General features: G+C 44.3%; 1 protein-coding gene across 3 annotated transcripts in view; it reads left to right on the forward strand.

The window, feature by feature from the left end:
- The window catches only part of UBE2L3 (ubiquitin conjugating enzyme E2 L3), a 56,452-nt gene that overhangs the window by 11,073 nt on the left and 20,160 nt on the right, over positions 1-25,219 (forward strand). For 2 of the 3 annotated variants that reach the window (XM_036276569.1, XM_036276571.1), the window contains one exon: positions 8,400-8,495. In XM_036276569.1, coding sequence (XP_036132462.1) covers positions 8,400-8,495 — 96 coding nt within the window. Of the gene's footprint in view, positions 1-7,761; positions 7,983-8,399; positions 8,496-25,219 lie in introns of those variants that run through there. The other variant, XM_036276570.1, reaches the window with a different exon arrangement.

Below are 25,219 nucleotides of genomic sequence, written 5' to 3' on the forward strand. Positions count from 1 at the left end.
CCAGGACTCTCTGGTCCGCGGGCCGACGCTCTAACTGCTGAGCCAAACTGGCCAGGGCTAATTTTTTTTTTTTTAATTGATTAGAGGGAGAGAGAGATAGAAACATCGATGAGAGAGAACATTGATTGGCCGGCCACCTTCTGCATGCCCCTCACTGGGTATTTGGCCCACAACCTGGGCATATGTCCTGACCGGGAATCAAACCGGTGACTTCTTGGTGCATGGGTTGACACTCAACCACTTAGCCACACTGGCCTGGCATTGCTGCTGCTTTTCACATGGCTGCATTTGGTGCATGCTTCTTGCACCAAAGGCATACACCTTCCCTAGCATTTCCATTTTTGTTCTTGGGATTTTGAAGGTGGTGTCACCCTAAGCTGATGCCCTCCAGAAGTGGTGGTGGTGATATGTTGTTAGAAAGCTCCTGCCTGCCCTAGCCAGTTTGGCTAAGCGGTTAGAGCATCAGCCTGTAGTCCAGAGAGACCCGGATTCGATTCCTGCTAAGGGCGCGTACCTCGGTTGCAGTTGTCCCTGGCCCTGGTTGGCCCTAGTTGGTCGTTTGGTCGTGCGGGTGGCAGCCACTGGATGTGTCCCTTTCACGTCGATGTTTCTCTCTTCCTCTCTCTCCCTCCCACTCTATCTGAACAAAAAATGGGGAAATGTGCTCGGGTGAGGATAAAAAAAAAAAGCTCTCCCTTACATTTTGTTTCTGTTTGTTGTTGTTGTTAATCCTCACCAGAGGATATTTTTCCATTTATTTATTTATTTTTTTTATACAGAGTGGAAGTGGGGGAGAGAGAGAGAAACATCGATGTGAGAGAGACACTGATTGGTTGCCTCCTGCAAGACCCCAACAGGGACCAGGGGTCAGGTCCGTTCCCTTGACCAGAACCAAACCTGAGACTCTTCAGTCTGTGGGCTGATGCTCTACCCGATGAGCCAAACCGGCCATGACTGTTTCTTTCTTTCTTTTTTTTTTTTATCCTCACCTGAGGATATTTTTCCATTTTTTGTACAGATAGAGTGGGAGGGAGAGAGAGGAAGGGAGAGAGAGAGAGAAACATCGACGTGAAGGGACACATCGAGTGGCTGCCACCCGCACGACCAACCAGGGCCGGGGACAAACTGCAACCGAGGTACGTGCCCTTAGCGGAAACCGAACCCGGGTCTCTCCGGACCGCAGGCCGACCCTCTAACCGCTGAGCCAAACTGGCCAGGGCAGGACTGTTTCTTTTTAAGTTAAGGTATAATTGATCAAGGCATTTCTGAAAGCTTTGTGCTAACTACCATAAACATTTATTTCTAATTTAAGACCCCATGAGTTTTGGTCATAGGCTGTTGATGTCATATTATGTCTGTGTCCTGTTATGTAGAATAGAGGATGTATGTTGGTGCCTTGATGCTATCTTAGAGATTAAGAAATGTCAGTACAGTTATGGAAGGGAGTGAAACTACCATTAGTTGAGTACCTACTGAGGTGATAAGTGTTAAGCACTACATAACACTTCTTGTAATTCTTATTAGAGCCTTCTGAAGTAGGTTTCCTACCTTTTTTTTTTTCTTTCAGGTAAGATGGTAGACTCTCAGGAGCTTCAAGTTGGTGTGGAGGGTAGAGCCAGGAGGGTTGAGCCCAGGCCTGTCTGAACCAGAGGCCTCTGCTCTTTCTAGTCCACTGATGACTTGGCAGCTGTTGAAGCAACCAGCTGCCAAATAAAAATATTATTTCTATATATAATATATAAAATAAATGTTGAAGAGAATGGTTTGGGATTGGAATATTCTGATCCCGTTGTCTATAGTAAGAATCTTCAGGATAGAGAACAGTAAAATGAGCACTGTAAGCCACAATCAGCATTTAAAAAAAATATATTTTTTTGCATTTATCTTCAGATAGAGCGGGAGGGAGAGAGGGGGAAGAGAGAGAGAGAGAGAAACATCGATGTGAGAGGACACATCAACTGGTTGCCACCCACACAGCTGGGGATAAACTGCAATCAAGGTATGTGCCCTTAGTGGGAACCGAACCCGGGGCTCTCTGGACCGCAGGCTGACGCTCTAAATGCTGAGCCAAACCGGCCAGGGCCAGCATTTGTTTTTATTGATTTTTAGGGAGAGAGAGAGAAACATCAATGTGAGAGTGAGACATTGATTGGCTGCCTCCTGCACACCCCCTCCCAGGGATCCAGCCCACAACCCGGGCATGTGTCCAGGTTCAGAACATATAACTTCCATGTGCCCAACTCACTGAGAGATGTTAGCTCTTTTTTGAAGCCTATTTCTAACCATGGAAGGTGACACTAAATTAATCAGGGCCTCAATGTCTTCCTTGCTAAAAGACTGGGTTGGGGATGAGTGTGGTGGCTCTTTTTTTTTTTTTTCATCCTCACCTGAGGACGTTTTTGCGTTTTATCTTCAGATAGAGTAGGAGGGAGAGAAGGAGGAAGCGACAGAAAGAAACATTGATGTGAGGGAGACACGTTGAGTGGTTGCCACCCACACGACCCCAACCAGGGCCGGGGACAAGCTGCATCTGAGGTACGTGCCCTTAACGGGAACTGAACCTGGGACTCTGGTCCGCAGACCAATGCTCTAACCGCTGAGCCAAACTGGCTAGGGCAAATGTGGTGGTTCTTAAGTAGAGGTGCACCTCATCCTCACCTGTGGATCCCTAGGCACAGGTACTCATCTGAACTCAGGGTTCTGATTGTGTAGGTCTAGGGTGGGCCCTGGGCACAACTCAATCTTTCTCTCCCCTCTCTCTCTCTACTCCCTTTGCCCCTGACCCACCCTCACCCCTCATTGGTGTTGAACAATTTCCCTAGAGGCTGGGGCACATACCCTGGTGGAGTCCCCAAAGTTAATAATCTTCCAGCTGGTTTCCAGTGTTGCCCTAACACTTGCCCACGTGATTTCTTCTATGTCTTTGAGTACATTTTTTTTTTACACACAAACACCTGTTCTTTTCTCTCTAGAAGTTCGGCTTTCCCCATCCAAGGCCCGTCTCAGAGCCTCTCTTCCATGAAGCTGTTACCCTCTGCTGTTGCCTGCTGTGCCTCCTATGCTCAGACATGCAGGCTCCTAGAACAGAGCTTCTGTCTCCCAACATAGCCTCAAAGGCCAAGAAGATGCATTCAGCGTCCTATAGTTCTTTAGGGGCATGACACACCTTTTTCTACTTTGCTAATAAAAATTATAGGATGATAAGGAATATGCTTTTGAAAACTATAAGCACCCCCCACCTTGAAACTTGCTGGTCCAGAGCATTGATGTGACTGACATCTGAAGCAGCCCTGACTTGTACAGCTGATTTTCCCTCTATGTGTCTGTATTTCTTAAAGAGGACTGTGACCACAAGCTAGTTAAGAATCCCTGATGCCCTGACTGGTTTGGTTCAGCGGTTAGAGCGTCAGCCGGCGGTTCATAGAGACCTGGGTTTGGTTCCTGCTAAGGGCACGTACCTCAGTTGTGGTTTGTCCCTGGCCCCGGGTTGGGGTCATGTGGGTGGCAGCCAGTTGATGTGTCTCTCTCACATCGATGTTTTTCTCTCTCTCTTCCTTCATCTTGCTCTATGAATGCAAAAAGTGTCTTCAGGTGAGGATAAAAAAAATCAATAAAAACATTTAAAAAGAAAAGAATCACTGGCTCCTCAGGGGTTCTCAGCCAAGCTATGTGTGAGGATTACTCTGGGTAATTTTGGGCAGTCAGTTTTCCAGGTCCCATCATAGACCTCCAAAGGGAAAAAAAAAGATAATGTTAAATACTTGGCCCAAACTTTGATGCACATGTCTGAGTTGTGGAATAGAATGCTCACTGTGTACAACTGTATCCTGTCCTCTCACTGGTTGTGCAGAGTCTTCTGTGCAGGATTTGGAGCAGTGCACTCCTGCTGGGGCCAGGGCCATCTCCCTGTTAGTGCCTGCAGACCTGTTAGGCAGTGGTCTGTTTCTGCTGCATGCTACACTTTGGCCAGGAGTGGACATCAAGCTCTCTGAGTTGCAGTTTGGGGAATGAGGTCTTCCCCCTTTGAAGAGCTGAGAAACACACCCAGGTTCTTTCACGTCCTGCAATACATTGAGATCCACGTGTGGGCTCAGAAATGGACCTGATTGTGAGAAGCATTGCTCTTTCTCCCTCATCACTTACCCTGGCGGAGAAGCCTGCTTTTTCCCACTGGGAGAAGATAAGTTTGAGTTAGCGGGTTCTGCTTTCCTTTGAGCTCTTCTCGATTTGTCAGCATTGCACCATCAGCCCGGAGCAGCTGACTGGGGACTGCTGCTTCCTCTGAGCAGAATTGAAACAAAACTTTGTGGGGCATATTTTGTAGTTTCTGTCATTCTTTTTTTTTTTTAAATCCTAACCCGAGGACATTTCTTCATATTTTGTTCAGATAGAGTGGGAGGGAGAGAGAGAGAGAGAAACATTGATGTGAAAGGGACACATCAAGTGGTTGCCACCCACACGGGGCCGGGGACAAACTGCAACTGAGGTACATGCCCTTAGCGGGAACTGAACCCGGGTCTCTCTGGACCGCAGGCCGACGCTCTAACTGCTGAGCCAAACCAGCCAGGGCGTTTCCGTCATTCTTGGCTATGATCTTCTTAACTTTGTTCTTCTAGAGCAGGGCCTCTCACACTTTTTCTTTGTTGGGTCTTTTCATCTGTTGATTGAAATTTGAACTTTGAATTTGAGTTTACATTGCTTTCTTTACATTCCTTCCCCAGTTCTTCATTCTCAGGATCATTTTCATTTACAGGGGTGCAATTTTACTTGAGGGTTTGTCAGTCCTCTTGAGTCATCTTGCCTTTTTAAATTTCATATCTTCAAATGAACCTGTCTTTTTTCTGAATGACTTGAATCCATCTTCTCTAAGTTGTTCTCTTCAGTGGAGGTGTGATTGGCGTTTTGGGTTGAATAGTTCTTGTCTGTAAGACCATCTTGTGCAATGCAGGACTTTTAGCATCCTGGCCCCTGATAGTGCCAATGGTTCTCAGCAGCTGGGCTCTTGAGAACATTGGGAAATTGGGGTGGGGTGGTATCACAATGCCTGGCATCTAATGGGTGGGGCTGGGGATGCTCAAGTGCTGAGTCTTGCTGGATGCTGGCACCATCCTGTTGAGAAACACTGTCCTAGGAGGCTGCCCACTGTTCCCTGGAAATTACCGGCTTGTTTGCTTGTTTTTTTTGTGTTGGTTTCTTTCACTTCTGCCTTATAATTAGTTCTTCCTTGTTGGTTAGAATTACGCAAAGGATGTTGCCTCTTCTATCTTTGGTGAGGTTAGCTTGACAGCTAGGTAAATTGAACATTTATCTGATTGCTGCACTTTTGATTCCCTGAGCTTCCCAGCCCTGCCACCATTAGTGCTGCCCCTTCTTTGGCCAGGAGGTTTGTGGCTTCCTCCTCCCACAGTATGGCTTTTGCCTTTATTCATGTATTTCTTGCTATCAAGGCACCAATAGGTACCCTTCCTACACCCCTGTGCACAGTGCCCACTCGTTCCTCCCTTTCTCTTGAGCAAGATGCAGTTTTTCTTTTTTGTCTTGTTTTATTTTCCTTCATTTTTCCCCCATAAGATGCATTCTTTCACTGCTATATTACAGTTGATCCCATCTTGCTGTGTTTTGTAATTTTTTTTGAAATTTACCTTCTTGTATTTATCACCCATACTTCATGTTGTTAGTATGTGGATTTCTGAAGCCATAAAATATAGCTTCATATTATTTAGAAATGTATTTTATGCCTTGGATATTGAACAAATTTTCCTGTTATTTCTTCTTCTTCTTTTTTTTTTTTGTTAATCCTCACTCAAGGATACTTTTCCATTGATTTTTTAGATAGAATGGAAGGGAGAGTGGGGGAGGTGGAGAGAGAGAGAGGGAGAAAGAAAAACTTCAGTGTGAGAGAGACAAATCAATTGGTTGCCTCCCACATGACCCCGACCAGGGCTGGGGATCAAACCTGCAGCCCAGGTATGTGCCCTTGACCAGGAATCAAACCCTCGACCCTTTGGTCTGTGAGCTGACGCTCTAACCACAGAGCCAAATCAGCCAGGACTGTTTCTTCTTTTTTGTCTAATTTCAAAGTTCTATATGGAATATTTTCCTCATCTGCATTTTTTTTTCTTTATTGATATTAGAGAGGAAGGGAGAGGAGAGAGATAGAAACATTGATGAGAGAAAACATCGATGCATGCCCCCCACTGGGGACTGGACCCACAACCTGGGCATGTGCCCTGACCAGGAATCAAAACAGGGACCTCTTGATGCATGGGTTGATGCTCAACCACTGAGCCACACTGGCCGGGCTCCCCATCTGCATTTTTGATAGCTTGGTAGGACTTGGCCCTTAAGGACATGATACCTTGTGTCTCTAGCCAGGAATCTTAACTCTAGTATCTTGATTCAAGCACCAGAAAATCAAAATACATAGAGATCCCTTCCCATTCCAGAGCCCTTTTTTCATTCCCAACCCCCAGCTTCCCATCTGTTTACTAACTTGATCATTAAGCAAGTGTTTGGCAAAGTATGACTGTAAGCTTCTGAGGTTTCTTGTTCCTACCCTCACACCTGCTCTCATGGAGCTCACATTCTTTTTGGGAGAGGAGTAGGGGCCAAGGTGATAGTGTGGGTATGAGACCTTTTCCCCTTCCTGAATCTGCCTAGACTGCATAATTCCCAGATAAACATTTCTGATTGGTCCTAGGCATTAGTAGAGGACCAGTGGCCTCTCAAGTTCCATACTTTTCCTTCTGCGGGTTCAGGAAAAGAGGCCAGGCCACCCCTTCCCCTACTGCCAGGGTCACAACCATTGCTGCTAGTGTCTTCCCTCATTGAAGCTGAACATTGCTTAGAAATGGAGTTCAATCTCTCAGTGGCAGTGACTGTCATCTCACTTTAGCTTTTTTAAATCCCTGTTTCAAATTTCACCACTTCACACTTGGTGGACCAGAATTTCCCAGGCTGGGCACCAGACCTAGACAATTGCAGTGGATAGCTAAGGTTGACAACCAGCAGGATCCTGTGGGAAGAAACTTGGGCCTGTCACCTGATGTGAATGAAGTGTCAGTGTGTCCCAACTGCCTCTTGCACCATTATTCAACATGCTGTCTTTCTCAGCCCACTCCATGACAGGCATACTGCAGCACATCCTCCAACCTAGAACTTGTAGCACTGGCCCAGTTCCCCTTCCTTGGGAATTGTATTCCCAGGGTGCCTTGTAAACTGTCAACTGTGTGACCAGAGTAGGGGGTACAGAGATCTTTTGGGCTTGATGTGGGGGCTGATTCAGAGCCTCCATGCCATTGTAAGCCCCAGAACATCAAACGAGGAGTCCCCTAGGTCTGGAGGGGTTCATGGGCTGGACCACCAAGGAGGAAGCCAGGCTAGTGAATAAGCTGAGGCAGGGCTCAGCTGGGTGGTGCTCCAGGGTTGCAGAAGAGAAGGTACTCACTCAAAAGATGTGGAGGAGGCCGTTATGCCATGGATGAGAGGCCAGACTGGGGATTTGGGTATGGAGGGGAGGGCAGCATGTCACTCCAGGTATTTGAGAATGGAGGATGTTGGCCTATAACACCTATTGTGTGAATGTTTACTTGAGTTGTTGGGGAAACAGCAGAAAATATCAGACTGGTACACAGTTGAAAAACAACTGATAGACAATTCTAGGCTAAACACATCTTAGGCAGGGCCTTGAAGTAATCGGGGTGGTCATGCTTTCTGGATGAAATGGTATTTGTTGTGTTGACTGTATAATAATAATCCCTTACATTTGCAAGGGGTTCTGTTGCTTACAACGTAGTTTCCCCTTCGTTGTCTACAGCTCTGGGTCTTGCTATCCCTCTTTTGCAGCTGAGGAAACCGAGGCTCAGTGAAGGTTTTCTGTCCCCCTCCCATCCCAGACTGGATAGTTGTTCTCTTCGCTGTGTGCCTATGCTGAGGTGGAGTCCTGAAATCGCACTTACAGCGTTGGGTAGAAAACTTTGTGGGTATGTGTGTTCTCCTGATCCCACTTCATTCATCTTTATATCCTCGCCGTCTGACACATAGTCATTGCTTAATAAATCTTGGTTGGAAGAAGTCAGGTCTGTAGTACCTTTCTTGTGCTCCTGGTGCGTGATGATAGCCCAAAGAGGAGGCTGTGCTTTCACAGGAGCACAGTTATTTACCCCATTGAGTACCATGGGTTCACCAAGGTGGGGGCTTGTCTTAGTCTGGGCCATGAGTTGAGGGGACCACCATGGCTCTGGGCCACTTAACCGGAACAGGCATGATATAGTCCACACTCTGAAATTTTATCATCAGTGGTGTTGACACTCAGTTTTTAATTTGAGGGAGTTAGGAGGGATTTTAAAATGTGGTGCTTTCCCCTATTTGACACCCCTTTATGCTTTGTCAATCAACAGGAGCTTGAAGAAATCCGCAAATGTGGAATGAAAAACTTCCGTAACATCCAGGTTGATGAAGCTAATTTATTGACTTGGCAAGGGCTTATTGTTCCTGTGAGTATTGAACACTTCACTTCTTATCAGATTATTCTCAAGATGATATGTGTGCTGTTGGGCTTATCTCTCTACTTCCAAGGAAACTTTTAGTATAGGCCACCAGTAGATGCACAGAGGCGGGTAATAAGATGGGGACCATAGCCTCAGGTTCCTGAGTAGAGTCCCAACTTTGTGTTGGTCTTGTAACATTCTGAGGGTCCTGAGCTTTCCAAGTCTGTTGTTATCAACCCAGGAAAGGAGTGGAGGTGTGTGTCTGGGTGTTCCTATCTAGATCTTCACTTTGCTTTTCTGCCTGGGCTTGCATCTGTGTCTCTAACCCTCTGGACACCTGTGTTCCAGGCTTTATACCTGGTACCCTCCAGTATGTACCTCCTGTTTGTCTCAAATCCCTTTGCTTCATGTTGCACCAGTTCCCTTCACCCAGTATCTTTTCTGGAGTTTGTGCCTCCAGTATCTGCTCCCCATGGTTCCAGCTCCTGTTTTACATACTTCTGCCTTCAGACAGGCTCTGACTTCCTCCTAAAACCAGCTTTCCAGTGATCTTAACTATCTTCTTGATTTAGTGTCTGCTCTTTCTCCATCCTTTCATCTCCTCACCCCTCAAGAAATTTGTTCTATACTAACTCCAGTTTATGATCCCAGTTTCTTCCACCCCCCTGAAACTGCTTTACACCAAGCACACAGGCTCCCCTCAGTCCTCGCACTTCTGGCTTGGCATTCCTGGAGCCTTGTACCCCACTTGCCTCCCCAGCCTTTGGCACCCACTCCATGTTCCAGCTCCCTGTTCTGTAACCAGTGTGCTATTTGCTCCTGTCCTTCTACTTTCTCTGAACTCTTAGACATGGATCTAATTTAGTCTCTTGCCTTTCTCTCAGTCGGTTTTGTTTCTTGTGATCCCTGCTTCTTCCAGCATCATTGGTTACTAGGCTATTACTATAAGTGAAGGAGTCCCATCTCTGCCACCATTCCTGCCTTCTCCCCAGAGCCTCACCATGTGTCCACAAAGCAGCCTAACTTGACATTGGCTGCCTTCTAGTCTGCCTGTCTCACAACTGCAACCTTCTTCCTGTGTGCTCCCTTTCCTTCCTGTTCTTCTGCATCCACCCACCTTCTCTTTTCTTCTCTACTTTTCCCATTTGAACCACAGGCCCTTTCCCTGTGCTTGGCCCTACCCTTCATTGTTGTATAAAATCTTTCCTTAGCAGACTGGCTATTTTGCCAGAGCTGAACATCAAGCATGCTTATTATAGATGCTTTCTTCTTGATGTTGGTAAAAAGTCCCTAGAACTTGAATGGCAAATATTGGGTTTGTAGTTTATTTTCATAATCATTTGGATAACTAAGGAAAGATATACTTTGTAGTCTTGTACACATTCAGAAATTTTAAATCTGGGAGATTCCACTCTGGTTTTGAAGATGGAGTTCTTTAGATTTCTCCAGGCTTGGAAGTAGTGGGGCTCAGAGAACAGAGGGAGGATCGTGGAGAGGCTACTGACTGGGGAGGGTCAGCTGGTGATCCCAGCCCTTCCCTGCCATAGGGACCTGTTATGTGCTGAGTGGAGGGATGGCCAGGACCATCTGACCACCTGGCCCTTTTCTAATTGAGACTTTATATCCTACTAATATAAGAAGTAAATAGGTAGTCTGGATCATTTGAAAACTAATAAGAATGAATGGGATGTCATTAAGCAGCCAGGCTTGGACAGTCTACCCTGTGAGCTCAGTGGCCTAAAAGACTAGGCTAGTTCTAAGAGTAGATGGTTGTCAGGCAGGCTGTGACCTGAGTACACACTAAAGCCTCCCTCTGGTGTCTTGTTGGCAGGGCCTATAGAACAGGCTATATAGTCTCATTAAGCCCAAGGTGATGACTGGTTGGTAGAATCCCAGTGTGTTTGAGCTAAGGCTCTGGGGAGTGTCCAGGCCCAAGCCTCACCTTCCATTTGGGGAAGCTGTGCCCAGAGACAGTAGGCCATGGCCATGGCTGCCCTCACCTCTGCTTATACTGCCTCTTCCCATTCCTTTCTTACTTCTTCCTAAAGTCATTGCTCAGGGCCCCTGGGTTGGTATGAGGAGAGTTTCAAGGAAGCAGTTGGCAACTGATCCCTCCAGGGTCCCCATTAGTACCTTACACCTGGGCCTGAGGTCTTCCTGCAAGGTCAGGACTGGGTCAGTATGGGGAATCTTCTACCTAAACTTACCTGGGGTCTACCCAGTTGGGGTGAAAGCAGGGCCAGGCTGATAAAGGCATGGCACCCTAGAAGCATGCCTTTATAACAGGGGCTGGTCTTTGGGGAGCTGCTTAGTAAATATACCCTAGCTGTAGTTCAAAGAGAAGGCAGAACCAGACCCCCCAGGCAGGGAATGTGCGAGGTAAGGCTGGAGAGATACTTTTTAGAGATACTTTATTGTTACCATGGCAGTTCAGGTTTGCTCCCTTTAAACACATATTTTTATATAACATTTTTATTTGAAATTAAGATGTGATGTGTAAGGAACAAAATAATCCCATAATTCCCTTCATGAAGAAATTTAGTAAGTTTTTGGTACCTGTCCTTCAGGAACTAGGGACATGGTCATGCTCACTCCTAACCTTTAGCATATTTCTCCCAGCCTTTTTATGTGCATTCTTTTTTTTTTATCCTCACCCGAGGACATTCTCCCATTTTTTGTTCAGGTAGAGTGGGAGGGAGAGAGAGGAACAGAGAGAAAGAGAGAGAAACATCTACGTGAAAGGGACACATCAAGTGGCTGTCATCCGCACAACCAGCCAGGGCCGGGGACAGACTGCAACCAAGGTACGCGCTCTTAGCAGGAACCGAAGCCGACACTCTAACCACTGAGCCAAACTGGCCAGGGCTTTATATGCATTTTTAATGAGCCATTGGATAATTTCATAATTATTTCATATTGTCATTATTATTTAGTCATTGCCTTGAAACTCCTCATGAACATAATTTTTAATAACTGTACAATATTCCATAATATTTATATATGATCATTTCTGGAATCATTCTTTCATATTGGCCATTTAGATTATTGATGGTTTTCAGCTTTATTATTTATTTATTTATTTTGCCAATCCTCACTGAGGATCTTTTTCCAATAATTTTTTTTTTTTTTTTTTAAAGAGAGTGGAAGGGGGTGGCGGGGAAGAAACATCGCTATGCAAGAGACACATCAACTGGTTGCCTCCCATGTGACTCCAACCTGGGCCAGGAATCGAACCCTCGATCCTTCAGTCCACAGGCTAATGCTCTAACCATTGAGCAAACTGGCTAGGGTTATGTTTTTCCATTTTAAAAATAATTTATCCATAAACATCTTTATGTGGAAAAACAGTGTGTATCTTTTTTATTTTAGATTCTAATGTTAAGGTATAATACTCCATATTATATATTTCATTAGCATCAGGGTTATATATAATGAAGGATCTATAGGGCTATAAAGACAGTTCCTGATTTAAGATTGATTTCTTTCAACTTTAGGATGGTGCAAAAGCAACATGCATTTAGTAGAAATCATCTATGCAAAGCTAAGTTGTTCCGTGGGTTATATGCATTTTCAGTTTACGATATTTTCACCTTATGATGGGTTTATTAGAAGGTAGCCCATTAGAGGTTGAAGAGCATCTGTATATATGATCAACATTTTCCAGGAAGACTGTCCCAATTTATAATCCTATGGGCAGTGTCTGTACAAGTTGCCACACCTGTCCTTGGCTGTCATGGAGGTTAATGGGAATTTTTTTTAAAAATATTTTTATTGATTTTTTTTTTGAGAGAGAGAGATAGAAACATTGATGCGAGAACTTGCAGAGTATTTTTAAAGGGGGTTCTTTTTTTATTTTAAATCCTCATCTGAGGATACTTTTCCATTTATCTTCAGATAGAGTGGGAGGGAAGGAGAGAGAGAGAAATATCAGTGTGAGAGAGACACATAGATTAGCTGCCTCCTGCACGACCCGGACCAGGGCCAGGGACCAAAGTGCAACTGAGGTATGTGCCCCTGACCAGAATCGAACCTGCAACTCTTTGGTTCATGGGGCCAACATTCTAATCTTTGAGCCAAACTGGCCAGGGCTTAAAGGGTGTTCTGAATGGCATGAACTTCAAAGTTCAGTAAGTGGCTCTGGCTGGTTTGGCTCAGCGGTAGAGCATCGGCCCATGGACCAATGAGTTGCGGGTCAGATTCCTGCCAAGGGTATGTACTTCGGTTGGGGTTTCGTCCCTGGCCCTGGTTGGGGTCGTGCGAGAGGCAGCAGCCAGTCGATGTTTCTCTCTCTCTCTCTCTCTCTCTCTCTCTCTCTCTCTTCCCCTCTTCCCCTCTTCTTCTGTCGGAAAATAAATAGAAAAATATCCTCAGGTGAGGATTTAAAAAAAATAAAAATAAAAGTTCAATAAATTCATGTGTGTGTGAAGTGCCTAGTGGCCTCCCTCTTGTTAGTAAAGCCTCTGTCCTGTTCTCTGGAAAACTGGCAATATGTAATAAAGAGCATATAAAACAGACATATAGAAAGAAATTGTTGCCATTTTGATAGATGCAAAAGTTCTCCATTTAATGTGTGTCTCAGTCCCATTCAGGCTGCTATATAACCAAATACTAGACTGATTACCTTACAAACAACAGAAATTTATTTCTCATGTTTCTGGAGTTCTAAAGTCTGAGTCTCAGGGCATAGTCACGCGAGGGGCCTCTTTTGGTCACAGACTTCTTGTATCCTAGCTCTCTGGGGCACTAATCCCATTCATGAGGGGTTCTGCCTTAATGGCCTAATCATATCACAAAGGCCCTACTTCCTAATACCTTCACCTTGGGCATTAGGTTTCAACATATGAATTTTGGGGCGTGGGGATGGAGGGGCACACAAACATTCAGACCATAGTAATTTGCATTTAAAAAATGTTATTAGAATTGAAATTTCTTTTTACTTATTTATTGACTTTATATTCCTGCATTCTGTTATCTGTTAGGGTTTTTGAATGTTTTTGTTGAGTTGTAGGAATTCCAGATTAATCCTTTGTGTCAGGGACAAGTATTTTTAAGGTTACTGTTTGTTTTTCAAAATTTTCTAATTTGAAAGTTTCTCTTAAATTTTTGGAAAATGTTTGCTTCATTGGTTTATTGTGGCAAAATATATATAACAAAATTTGATGTTTTAATCATTTCTAATCATTTTTAAGTGTATGATTCAGTGCCATTAATTACATTCAAAACGTTTTGCAACCATCATCACTGTATTTCTAAAATTTTTCATCACTCAAGCAGAAACTCTATATGTTAAACAATAACTTCCCCCTCCCCTGCCTCCATTCCTTAGTAACCCCTAATCTATTTTGTGTCTCTGTGAATTTGCCTATTGTAGATATTTTATAAAAATGAGTCATCTAGCCAGTCTGGAATGGCTTAGTTGATTGAGCGTAGTCCTGTGCACTAAAAGGTTGCTGGATGCATGCCGGAGGCAACCAATTGATAGCTCAACCTCACATCGATGTTTCTCTCTCTTCCCCTTCCCCTCTCTAAGCATGTCTTTGGGTGAAGATTTTTTTTTTTTTTTATCCTCACCCGAGGACATTTTTCCATTTTTTGTTCAGGTAGAGTGGGAGGGAGAGAGAGGAACAGAGGGAGAGAGAGAGAGAAACATCGATGTGAAAGGAACACATCGAGTGGCTGCCACCCGCACAACCGACCAGGGCCGGGGACAAACTGCAACCGAGGTACGCGCCCTTAGCAGGAACCGAACCTGGGTCTCTCAGGACCACAGGCCAACGCTCTAACCGCTGAGCCAAACTGGCCAGGGCTTGTACGGGAAATTCTTTATATGGCCGTCGATTCTAAATGATAGCTTTGCTGCCATGACCGGTGTGGCTCAGCAGTTAGGGCATCGGCCTGCGGTCCAGAGAGACCCGGGTTCAGTTCCCGCTAAGGGCGCGTACCTCTGTTGCAGTTTGTCCCTAGCCCTGGTTGGTTGTGCTGGTGGCAGCCACTTGATGTGTCCCTTTCACATCGATGTTTCTCTCTCTCTGAACAAAAAATGGAAAAATGTCCTCGGGTGAGGATTTAAAAAAAAAAAAAGCTTTGCAGGATAGAGTAATCTTGGTTGTAGGTCCTTGCTTTTCATCACTTTAAATATTTCTTGCCACGCCCTTATGGATTGCAAAATTTCTTTTGAGAAATCAACTGACAGTTTTATGGGAGCTTCATCATAGGTAACTAATTGCTTTTCTCTTGCTGCTTTTAAGATTCTTTGTCTTTAACCTTTTGCATTTTGATGATGATGGATCTTGGTGTGAACCTCTTTGTGTTCACCTTGTTTGGGATTCTGTGTTTCCTGGACTTGTATGTCTGTTTCCTTCACCAAGTTAGGGAAGTTTTCTGTCATTATTTTTTCAAATAGGTTTTCAGTTTCTTGTTATCTCTTCTCCTTCTGGCACCCACATGATGCGAATGTGGTACACTTGAAATTGTCCCACAGGCTCCTTATACTATCCTCATTTTTTTGGATTCTTTTTTCTGATTGGGTGTTTTTTGCTTCCTTATATTCCAAATCAGTGGTTTGCTTCTTGGCTTCACCTACTTTATTATTGTTTCCATATAAATTATTCTTTATTTCAGTTAGTGCATCCTTCATTTCTTTCTTTTTTTTTTTTTTTATCCTCACCTGAGGATATTTTTCCATTTTTTTGTACAGATAGAGCGGGAGGGAGAGAGAAGAAGGGAGAGAGAGAGAGAAACATCGATGTGAAGGGACACATCGAGTGGCTGCCACCCGCACGACCATCCAGGGCCAGGGACAAACTGCAACCGAAGTACGTGCCCTTAGCGGGAACCGAACCCGGGTCTCTCTGGACCGCAGGCCGACGCTCTAACCGCTGAGCCAAACTGGCCAGGGCCATCCTTCATTTCTTACTGGTCCTTTATCATGCTTCTGAGGTCCTCATTAAGTTCTTTGACATTCTCATGAAGTTCACTGAGCATCCTTATAAGCATTGTTTTGAACTCCACATCTATTAGATTGCTTATCTCCATTTCATTTCGTTCTTTCCCTGGAGTTTTGTTCTGTTCTTTCATTTGGGACACATTTCTTTGTTTCCTCATTTTGGCTGCCTCCCTGTGTTTGTTTTTATCTATTAGGTGCAGTTGCTATGTCTCCTAGGCTTCCTAGGGTGGTCTGTTATAGTAGGTGTCCTGTAGGGTCTCACGAAGTTCAGCCTCCCTGATCACCTCAGATAGGCCCTTAAGGTGCACCCCTTGTGTAAATTTTACACCTTTCTGTTGTAATTGAATATTGATTGCTGTTGGCACATCAGTGGGAGGGATTTACTCAGGCTGATCAATTGCAAGGACTGGCTGTGCCCATTGACTACTGACCTCTGACTACTTTGGATGATTAGCTGCAGGGGCCTACCACAGAGATCAAGACTTATATCAGCAGGGCCCTGGTACCCACTGAGTTCATTCCTTGAGTGTGCCCCTTGTGGAGGTGATTGGGTGGTGGTGCTTCCATGTGATCTGAAGCTGTGCACTGGGTATGCTGGCTCTGTGGCAAGGTCAGCCACTGCCTGTGTTCTACCCTGGGTCACTAGGCATAAGCTACAAAGCATTCTGCTGATGGCTGCTTCTATTTTTTGTTTGTTTTTTTATCCTCACCTGAGGACATTTTTCCATTTTTTGTTCAGATAGAGTGGGAGGGAGAGAGAGGAAGAGAGAGAGAGAGAGAGAGAGAGAGAGAGAGAAACATCGACGTGGAAGGGACACATCGAGTGGCTGCCACCCGCATGACCAACCAGGGCCGGGGACAAAGTGCAACCGAGTACGCGCACTTAGTGGAAACCAAACCTGGATCTCTCTGGACCGCAGGCCGACGCTCTAACTGCTGAGCCAAACCGGCCAGGGCTGATAGCTGCTTCCTAAGCTGGGCTTGGAAGTGTCCAGGCAAAGCCAAGCTGTGAACCAATGCTGGCTGCTTCTAGTGCCAGGCCTGGGAACACTTAGTGAGAGGTATAGGGCTCACTGAGGCCAGATACTGCTTGTTTGAGAGAAATCTGAAGCGGGAGCCAAAACAGGCCAATCCGCCCTGGCCGGTTTGGCTCAGCGGTTAGAGCATCGGCCTGCGGTCCGGAGAGACCCGGGTTCGGTTCCCGCTAAGGGCGTGTACCTCGGTTGCAGTTTGTCCCCGGCCCTGGTTGGTTGTGCGGGTGGCGACCGCTCGATGTGTCCCTTTCTTTTTTTTTTTTTTTTTTTGTAGTTTTTTTTTTTTATCCTCACCCAAGGACATTTTTTCATTTTTTATTCAGATAGAGTGGAAGGGAGAAAGAGGAAGAGAGAGAGAGAGAGAAACATCGATGTGAAAGGGACACATCGAGTGGCTGCCACCCACACAACCCAACCAGGGCCGGGGACAAACTGCAGCCAAGGTACATGCCCTTAGCGGGAACCGAACCCAGGTCTCTGTGCACCGCAGGCTGACGCTCTAACCGCTGAGCCAAACTGGCCAGGGCTCGATGTGTCCCTTTCACATCGATGTTTCTCTCTCTCTGTTCCTCTCTTTCCCTCCCACTCTATCTGAACAAAGAATGGAAAAATGTCCTCGGGTGAGGATGATTTAAAAAAAAAAAAAAAAAAAAAACAAAACAGGCCAATCCTATGGTAAAGCCACTGGAAACAGCTTTTGTGGCCTGAAAGTTGGCTTGAATAGGACCTCAGGGTATCACCAGGGTGGGGAAAACAGTGTGAGCCAGGTTGCTGGAGTCCCAGATATGGCACTCATCTGCAGTTTCATGGGGGAGGGCTCACCAAAGGAACAGTGGCCTCCGACAGCAGGTGTCTGGGAAAAAACTGCCTCTCCCACCCTCGCCCTGATGCCACACAACTCAGTTCTTCCCCGTATGTCTCTGGTGCCTTTCAAACTGCCTCCCCAACGCTGGAGCCCAGAAAGAACTAGTCCAAGTAAGTCCCTGCACGTGCCCTTTAAGAAGAATTGTCTGGGGCTCCAGCAGCCTCATCCTCCCTCAGCCTCAGTTCCTGCTAGTTTTACAGCCAGAAGTTATGGGATTTCTCTTCCTAGCACTGAAACCTGTGCTGAGGGCCTGGTGTGGTTTATGGACCCCTTGCTCCTCAGGGAGAACTTTCCCAGCCAAGGTATCCCTCCTCATTTTTATCCACCACACGTGGGTGTGGGACCAGCCAGTGCGCGCCTTCGCCCCTTCTACCAGTCTCAGTGTGGCTGCTGCTTTAATTTCGTAGTTGTTGATCTTCCATTCAGCTCAATTCCAGGTGGTTCTGAAAGATGTTGTTCTGTATGTAGTTTAGTTGTAATTTTGGTATGGTTGTGGAAGGAGGCAAGTACCACATTTACCTATGCCATCATCTTGACTGGAAGTCTTTCTTGAAATCTTTTTTTACTTAAAATCTATTTTGTCTGATAATAATATAGCCACTGCAGCTGTCTTTTTGGTTATTACTTGTACAATATCTTTTTTCATCCTTTACTTCCAACCTTTTTATGTTTTTATCAGTAAAGTGAGTTCCTTGTTGACAACACATAAATGGATTGTGTTTCCTTTTCCATTTTGGTAATCTCTACCTTTTTAGTGGAGGGTTTATTCCATTCACAGCATTTCAAGTAATTAAGACAGATAAGAAAGGATTTTTGCTTTTTTTATTTAGCTGTTTGTTGGATGTCTTAAATACTTTTTGTTTTTAATTTTCTCATTATTACCCTGTTTTAGTATTTAACTGGCTTTGTTTGTTTTTGTAGTATATCATTTTGATTCCCTTTTTCTGGATACTTAATAGTTATTTTCTTAAAGGTCACTTCTGGAATTATAATTGATATCTTAATCTTTTAACTACATACCTAATTTGAATAATACCAACTTAATTTCAATATTATATGAACATTCTACTCCTATACATCTCCATTACTCACTCCCCCTTTTTTATATTGTTGTTGTTGTAAAGAGAAGTTACACGCCCAAAGTGCATTCATCAATAATACTGGTTTATATATTCTGTATAGTTACCTCTACCATTCTTTATTTTTTCATGTGGCTTCAAGTTAGTGTCCAGTGTCCTTCCATTTTGCCTGAAGGACTCCCTTTTGTATTTCTTTTAAAGAAAGTCTACTAGTGATAGATTCTTTCAGTTATTGTTTATTTGGGAATATCTTAATTTCTCCTTCATTTGTGAAGGATAGTTTTCTCTGACAGTATTTTCCTTTCAGCACCTTGAATATGTGATCCCACTGCCTTTCTGGCCTCTGGTTTCTGGTGAGAAATCAGTTGTTTGTCTCACTGAGAATCCTTTCTACATGACAAGTCATTTCTCCCCTCTCTTGCTGCCTTCAAGATTATCTCTTTGTCTTTCAGTGATTTTATTCTGTCTTGGAATGATCCTGCTTGGAGTTCATTGAACTTTTTGGATGTGTAGATTCATCATTCATGGAATTTGAGAAGTTTTTGGTCATTGCTTATTCAAATATTCTTTCTGCCTCTTTTCTCTTTCTTATCCTCTGGGACTGACATGTTTTTTGGTCAGCTTGATGGTGTCCCTGTGTCCCTAGGCTCTGGTCATTTACCTTCACTCTCTTTTCTTTTCGTTCCCTTGATTGGATCATTTTGATCTAGTTTCAGGTTTGCTGATTCTTTTGCTTGCTCAAATCCACTGCTGAATTGCCCTAGTGAGTTTTTTCATTTTAGTTATTGTACTGTTCAGCTCTAAAATATCTGTTTGGTTTCTATTTATAATTTTGTCTCTTTATTGGTATTTTCATTTTGTTCAGATATAATTTTCTTGGCTTTGTTTAGTTCTTTGTCCATGATTTCTTTTACATCTTTGAGCATATTTAAGACAGTTGATTTTAATCCTTTGTCTAGTAAGTCCAATTTCTGGGCTTCCTCAGGATGGTTTTTGTCAGTTTGGTTTTTTTCCTTTACCTGGCCCATACTTTTCTGTATCTTGTATGCTTTGTGATTTTTGTTGTTTGAATATCACGATGTAGAAATTAGATTTTCCCCTTCCCCGGGGTTTGCTTTTGTTCCATAGTGTTCTGACTGAAATTTTCCTGAACTTAAAAAGAGTCCTGGTCTTTGCAGATTGGCTCTGTGCTAGGGTACTTTTTTTAACATGTAGCCAGGCCAGTTATGATTCTACCTCAGCTTTTACTTCTTGCTTCTGTTGACTACACTTAGCCAACCAGTGGTGAAAGCTTCAGATTCAGATCTTTTCAGGTCTTTTCTGTTCTAGGCCTGTGTGTGGCTTTCTCTATTCCCCATGTTTTTGTGGGGTTTTTTTTTTTGAGAACTCATGGCTCTCCAGTGATGCCTGAAAAAGAGGTGGTTTCAGCCTTCAAGGCTAAGACAAGTAGTTGCGGGGCAGAGTAACCTTGGATGCCAAGGGCAGAGAGACACATGACTAAAGGCTGTGAGAAAAACCCTGGCCAGTGAAAGAACCAGAAACTTTAGTCAGCTCTCCTTTTTTTTTTTTTTTTTGTATCCTACCTGAACACTTCTGAATGCCCTGTATTCCCACAAGTTTCTATCTGGCTTTCCTCCTTGGCTTTAGGCAATCTGTTGTATGTCTCAACTATTATCTTTTGCTCTAGACAGCTGTGGGTTTTCATTACCATACAGGCTTTTTCACCAGTACCTGTGCTTTTCCAACCTGAGTGAATTCTGAGTTAGACAAAACAGATGAGCACCTTGTGTAAGTCCTTCAGGTAGCCCCAGACAGGTTAAAACAGACGGACACAGTAATTTGTGAATAAACTCTACTCTGCTTCCTCTGGTATTAAGGACCAGGGTCCTACACTGGGAACGGAGGATGCCATCATCATGTTGTCAGCTGCCCAGCCAGGAATGGGGTCGGGTAAGGGCAAGTGAAAGTGCTGAAGCTGTGGCTCAGTTGGTTGGGCATTGTCCCATGTACTGATAGGTCACTGGTTTGATTCTAAGTCAGGGCACATGCCTGGGTTGCAGGCTCAATCCCTGATAAGGGAGCATGCTGGAGGCAGCAGATCAATGTTTCGCTCTCACATCGATGGTTCTCTCTCTCTTTCTCCCTTTCCCTTCCTCTCTCTAAAAATTTAAACAAAAATTTTTCTGTTGTTAATGCTCACCTGAGGACACTTTTTCCATTGATTTTTATAGAAAATGTGGAGGGTACTTTGAGAGAGACACATTGATTGGTCGCCTCCTACGTGCCCTGTTTGGGACCAGGTACTCGCCCTTAACTGGTAGGTGAACCTGTGACCCTTCACTAAATAGGTTGACGCTCTAACACAGCCACACCGGCCAGAGAAACATCATTGTGAGAAAGACACATCGAGTGGTTCCCACCCACACTACCCCAATTGGGGCAGGCGACAAACTATAACCAAGGTACTTTCCCTTAGTGGGAACTGAACCCGGAACTCTCTGGTCTGCAGGCTCTAACCACTGAGAAAACTGGCCAGGGCAAAAAATATATTTTTAAAAAGTGCCAAAGAACCCTGACCGGTATGGCTCAGCAGTAATAGTGTTGCCCACGGACCAAGGAGTTCCGGATTCGATTCTGGCCAACGGCACGTTACCTTGGTTGTGGTTCATCCCTGGCCCATGTTGGGATTGTGCAGGGGGCAACCAATAGATAGATGTGTCTCTCTCTGTCTTTCTCTATCTCTCTCTGTCTCTCTCTTCCTCCCTCCCTCCAGCTCTATATGAAGATGAATGTAAAAATATCCTTGGGTGAGGATAAAAAAAAAATAATATAAATAAAATAGGAAAATAAAATAAAAAGTGCCAAAGAGCCCTGGCCGGTTTGGCTCAGTGGTTGGAGCATTGGCCTGTGGATCAGAGAGTCCCAGGTTCGGTTCCCACTAGGGGCATGTACCCCCCCCCCAAAAAAAGATGAGGTCATGAGTGAGTTGAATGTATAAAACACATGCCTTAATCCCTGGCCAGTTTGGCTCAGCAGTTGAGCGTCGGCCTGGGGACCAGAGAGTCCTGGGTTCGGTTCCTGCTAGGGGCACGTACCACAAAAATAAATAAATAAATAAAACACATGCCTTAAGGTCTTGTACACAAGCTGGAGGTAAGCCCAATTTAAAAAAAAAATAATAAAGAAGGAAAAAAAAAGTGCCAAAGAGCCTGGCTTGTGTTGCTCAGTGGTTGAGCATTGACCCATGCACCAAGAGGTCGCCAGTTCGATTCCCAATCAGGGCACATGCCTAGGTTATGGGCCAAACCTCCAGTTGGGGGTATGTAGGAGGCAGCCAGTTGATGTTCTCTCTCATCAATGTTTCTTTCTCTCTCCCTTTCGTTCCTCTCTCTATGAAATCAATAAAGAAAAAATTTTTAAAAAGACTTTTAAAAAGTGCCCTGGCTGGTTTGGCTTAGCAGTTAGAGTGTCGGCCTGCAGTCCAGAGAAACCCGGGTTCAGTTCCCGCTAAGGGCACGTACCTCGGTTGCAGTTTGTCACCGGCCCTGGTTGGGTCGTGCGGGAGGCAGCCACTAGATGTGTTCCTTTCACGTCGATGTTTCTCTCTCTCTTCCTTTCTCTCCCTCCCACTCTATCTGAACAAAAAATGGAAGAAAAAAAAAAGTGGCAAAGATTTTACTTGCTTTTTTCTTGATTCTGCATTCATTTGGTTGCTCTGAACCTTTGACTGTTTTCCAGAGTTCTGACAAAGTCGGTCTGACAGCTTCTGCTATGTGTGTGTATACAGACACACACACGCACGCATATTTTTTAATTGATTTGAGAGAGAGAGATAAAACACTGATGTGAGAGAGAAACATTGATCAATTGCCTCCCATGCATGCCCTGACTGGGGATTGAACCAGCTACCTAGGTATGTGCCCTGACCAGGAATCCAACCTGTAACTTTTTTGGCGTACTGGATGACACTCCAATCAACTGAGCCACCTGACCAGGGCAATATTTATTTATTTGAATCCTCACCCGAGAACATGCTTAGAGAGAGGAAGAAGTGGAGAGGGGAGAGAGAGAGAGTGAAACAGCGATCAGTTGCCTCTCATATGTTCCCCAACCAGGGATCAAACCCACAACCCAGACATGTACCCTGACCAAGAATCAAACCAACAACCTTTCTGTGCATGGGATAATGCTCAACCAACTAAGCCACTCTATCCGGGCAATATATATATTATTTATGTTTCTGTGGAAAAGGAGATAGGAGTTTGGAGATGCCTGTTTTGCCATTTTACTGATGTCACTCCCTAAATTTTTCTCTTTTAATCAAGAATGAGTGGATTTCATTAAAGGCCATATTACAGTCATTTTCTGCATAACAACATTTCAGTCAATCCACATATATGATGATGATTCCTAAGATTATAATGGATCTGAAAATTTTCTATAGCCTAGTGATGTCAGTCTGAAGTTCTTTCTGGTGTACAGAGTATGTGAGGTGTTCCTGTCAGCAAATGGTCACTGAACTGTTATTACTCAAAGTTTGGGCCCTCTCTTGACTATGGGGAGTACATTTCAGCAGATAAATTCCTTCTTGGGGTTCATATCATATATATCTAATGAATCTTCTTGGGGTCCACAGTTTTGTTTTGAATCCTCACCCGAGGATATTTTTTTATTAATTTTCAGATAGTGTGAGGGAGAGAGAGAGACATCGATGTGAAAGAGACACATCAATTGGTTGCCTCCCACATGACCCTGACCAGGGCCGGGGACAGAACTGCAACCGAGGTATGTGCCCTAGACTAGAATTGAGCCCACGACTCTTTGGTCTGCGGGCCAACGCTTTAACCACTGAGCCAAACCAGTCAGGTCGGTCGGTCGGTTTGTTTGTTTATTTATTTATTTATTAAGAGTGATAGAAACATCCATGTGAGTCTTGGCCGGTTTGGGCCAGCAGTTAGAGCATCGAATTGTGGACCAAAGAGTCACAGGTTTGCCCTGGCAATTTTGGCTCAGCGGTAGAGCGTCGGTCCGCAGACTGATGAGTCTCAAGTTTGGTTCCTGCCAAGGGCACGTATCTCAGTTGTGGTTCGTCCCCGGTCCTGGTCGGGGTTGTGCAGGAGGCATCCAGTCAATGTGCCTCTCTCACATTGGTGTTTCTCTCTCTCCTCCCCCCTCCCACTCTATCTGAAGATAAATGGAAAAAAGTGTCCTCAGGTGAGGATTCAAAAAAGAAAGAAGGAAACATCGATGTGAGAAATATGGATTGATTGACTGCCTCCTGCATGTCTCCTACTGAGGATTGAGCCTACAACCTGGGCATGTGCCCTGACTGGGAATCGAACCTGGACCTCTCAGTCCATGGGACGACAGTCAATCCACTCACTCTGAAACACAATGGCCAGGCAAGAAAGGGTTATTTTTAGACTAGACTTCTTTTGTGGAGAATGGAATGGCAAAGGCTTTTACTGTGCTGATTGCCTCCTTTCTTTGTGTGTGGCAGGGGTGATAATGTCGAGAAGGCCCATATAACAGTTTTTTGTGGTGGGTACTCTGGGCCAGTTAATATAGCAGTTCAGTGATGTAAGGACCTAGATTCTGTCAGGCTCTCTGCCCAACTGTCAGATTGCTGCTGCAGTACAGTAGACTTGTCCAGTGTAGGAAGATCTCCCCTCCTCTCCCCAGCAGCATTGTGCCCCCTCTATGTGGTCACTTCTAGCAATGTGACTTGCTTTGTTGAATGTGTGGCATATCTATCTCAATGAGTCTGGTTCAGGTAGAGACCTTTATATGTTTTCCCTCCATTTCCTATTCCTAGCACTCTGTTACATATAGTAGGTACCCCACAGTTTGTAATTGAATTTGTAGTTCTCTTTGAGCAGTGTTTCCCAATGGGATTTCATGGCAAACTGCATTTTGGCGTCTGTATGTGTGTTATTTGTGTGGAATTGTCCCTGTTTCTTAAGTTTTATTGAAATTCACAAACCATGCATTACACCCATTTAAAGTATACAAATCAATGGCTTTTAGTATATTCACAGAGGTGTGCAGCCATCACCATAATTTTAGAACACTTTTTATTACTCCCAAAAGAATCCCCCCTCGACCATCACCCTCATCCCCTCATGTCTAGGAAACCACAAATCTATTTTGTCTCTAGATTTAGCTATTCTGCATATTTTGTATAAATAGAATCATACAGTATATGACGTTTTGTATCTGGCTTCTTAGCATAATATTTTCAAGGTTCATTCATATTGTAGCATGTATCAATACTTCGTTCCTTTTTATTGCCAAATAATGTTCCACTGTAATGAGCATATTATAGTTTTTTTTATTCATTCAACTGTTGATGGATATTTGGGTTGTTCCCACGTTTTGGCTATTATGAATAATGGTGCCATTAACATTCATGTACAGGTTTTTTTGTTTTGTTTTGTTCTTTTAATTCTCTCCCGATGATATTTTTCCATTGATTTTTAGATAGAGTGGGAGGGAGGGAGACAGACATTGATACGAGAGAGATACAGCAATTGGTTGCCTCTCCCACGATTGAACCTGTAACCCTTCGGTTCGCAGGCTGACACTAATTGATGAGCCACACCAGCCATGGCTCATGTACAGGTTTTTATGTGAACATATGTTTTGATTTCTTTGGGGTATTTACTAGGTCATATGGTGGGATTTTGGGGGTCATAGGGTAACCTTATGTTTAACCATTGGAGGAATTGCTAGACTATTTCCACAGTGACTGTACCGTTTACATTCCAACCAGCAGTGTAAGAGAGTTCCAGTTTCTCCACATCCTG

Source organism: Molossus molossus, unplaced genomic scaffold, assembly GCF_014108415.1.
Source record: "Molossus molossus isolate mMolMol1 unplaced genomic scaffold, mMolMol1.p scaffold_m16_p_22, whole genome shotgun sequence".
NCBI lineage: Eukaryota > Metazoa > Chordata > Mammalia > Chiroptera > Molossidae > Molossus > Molossus molossus.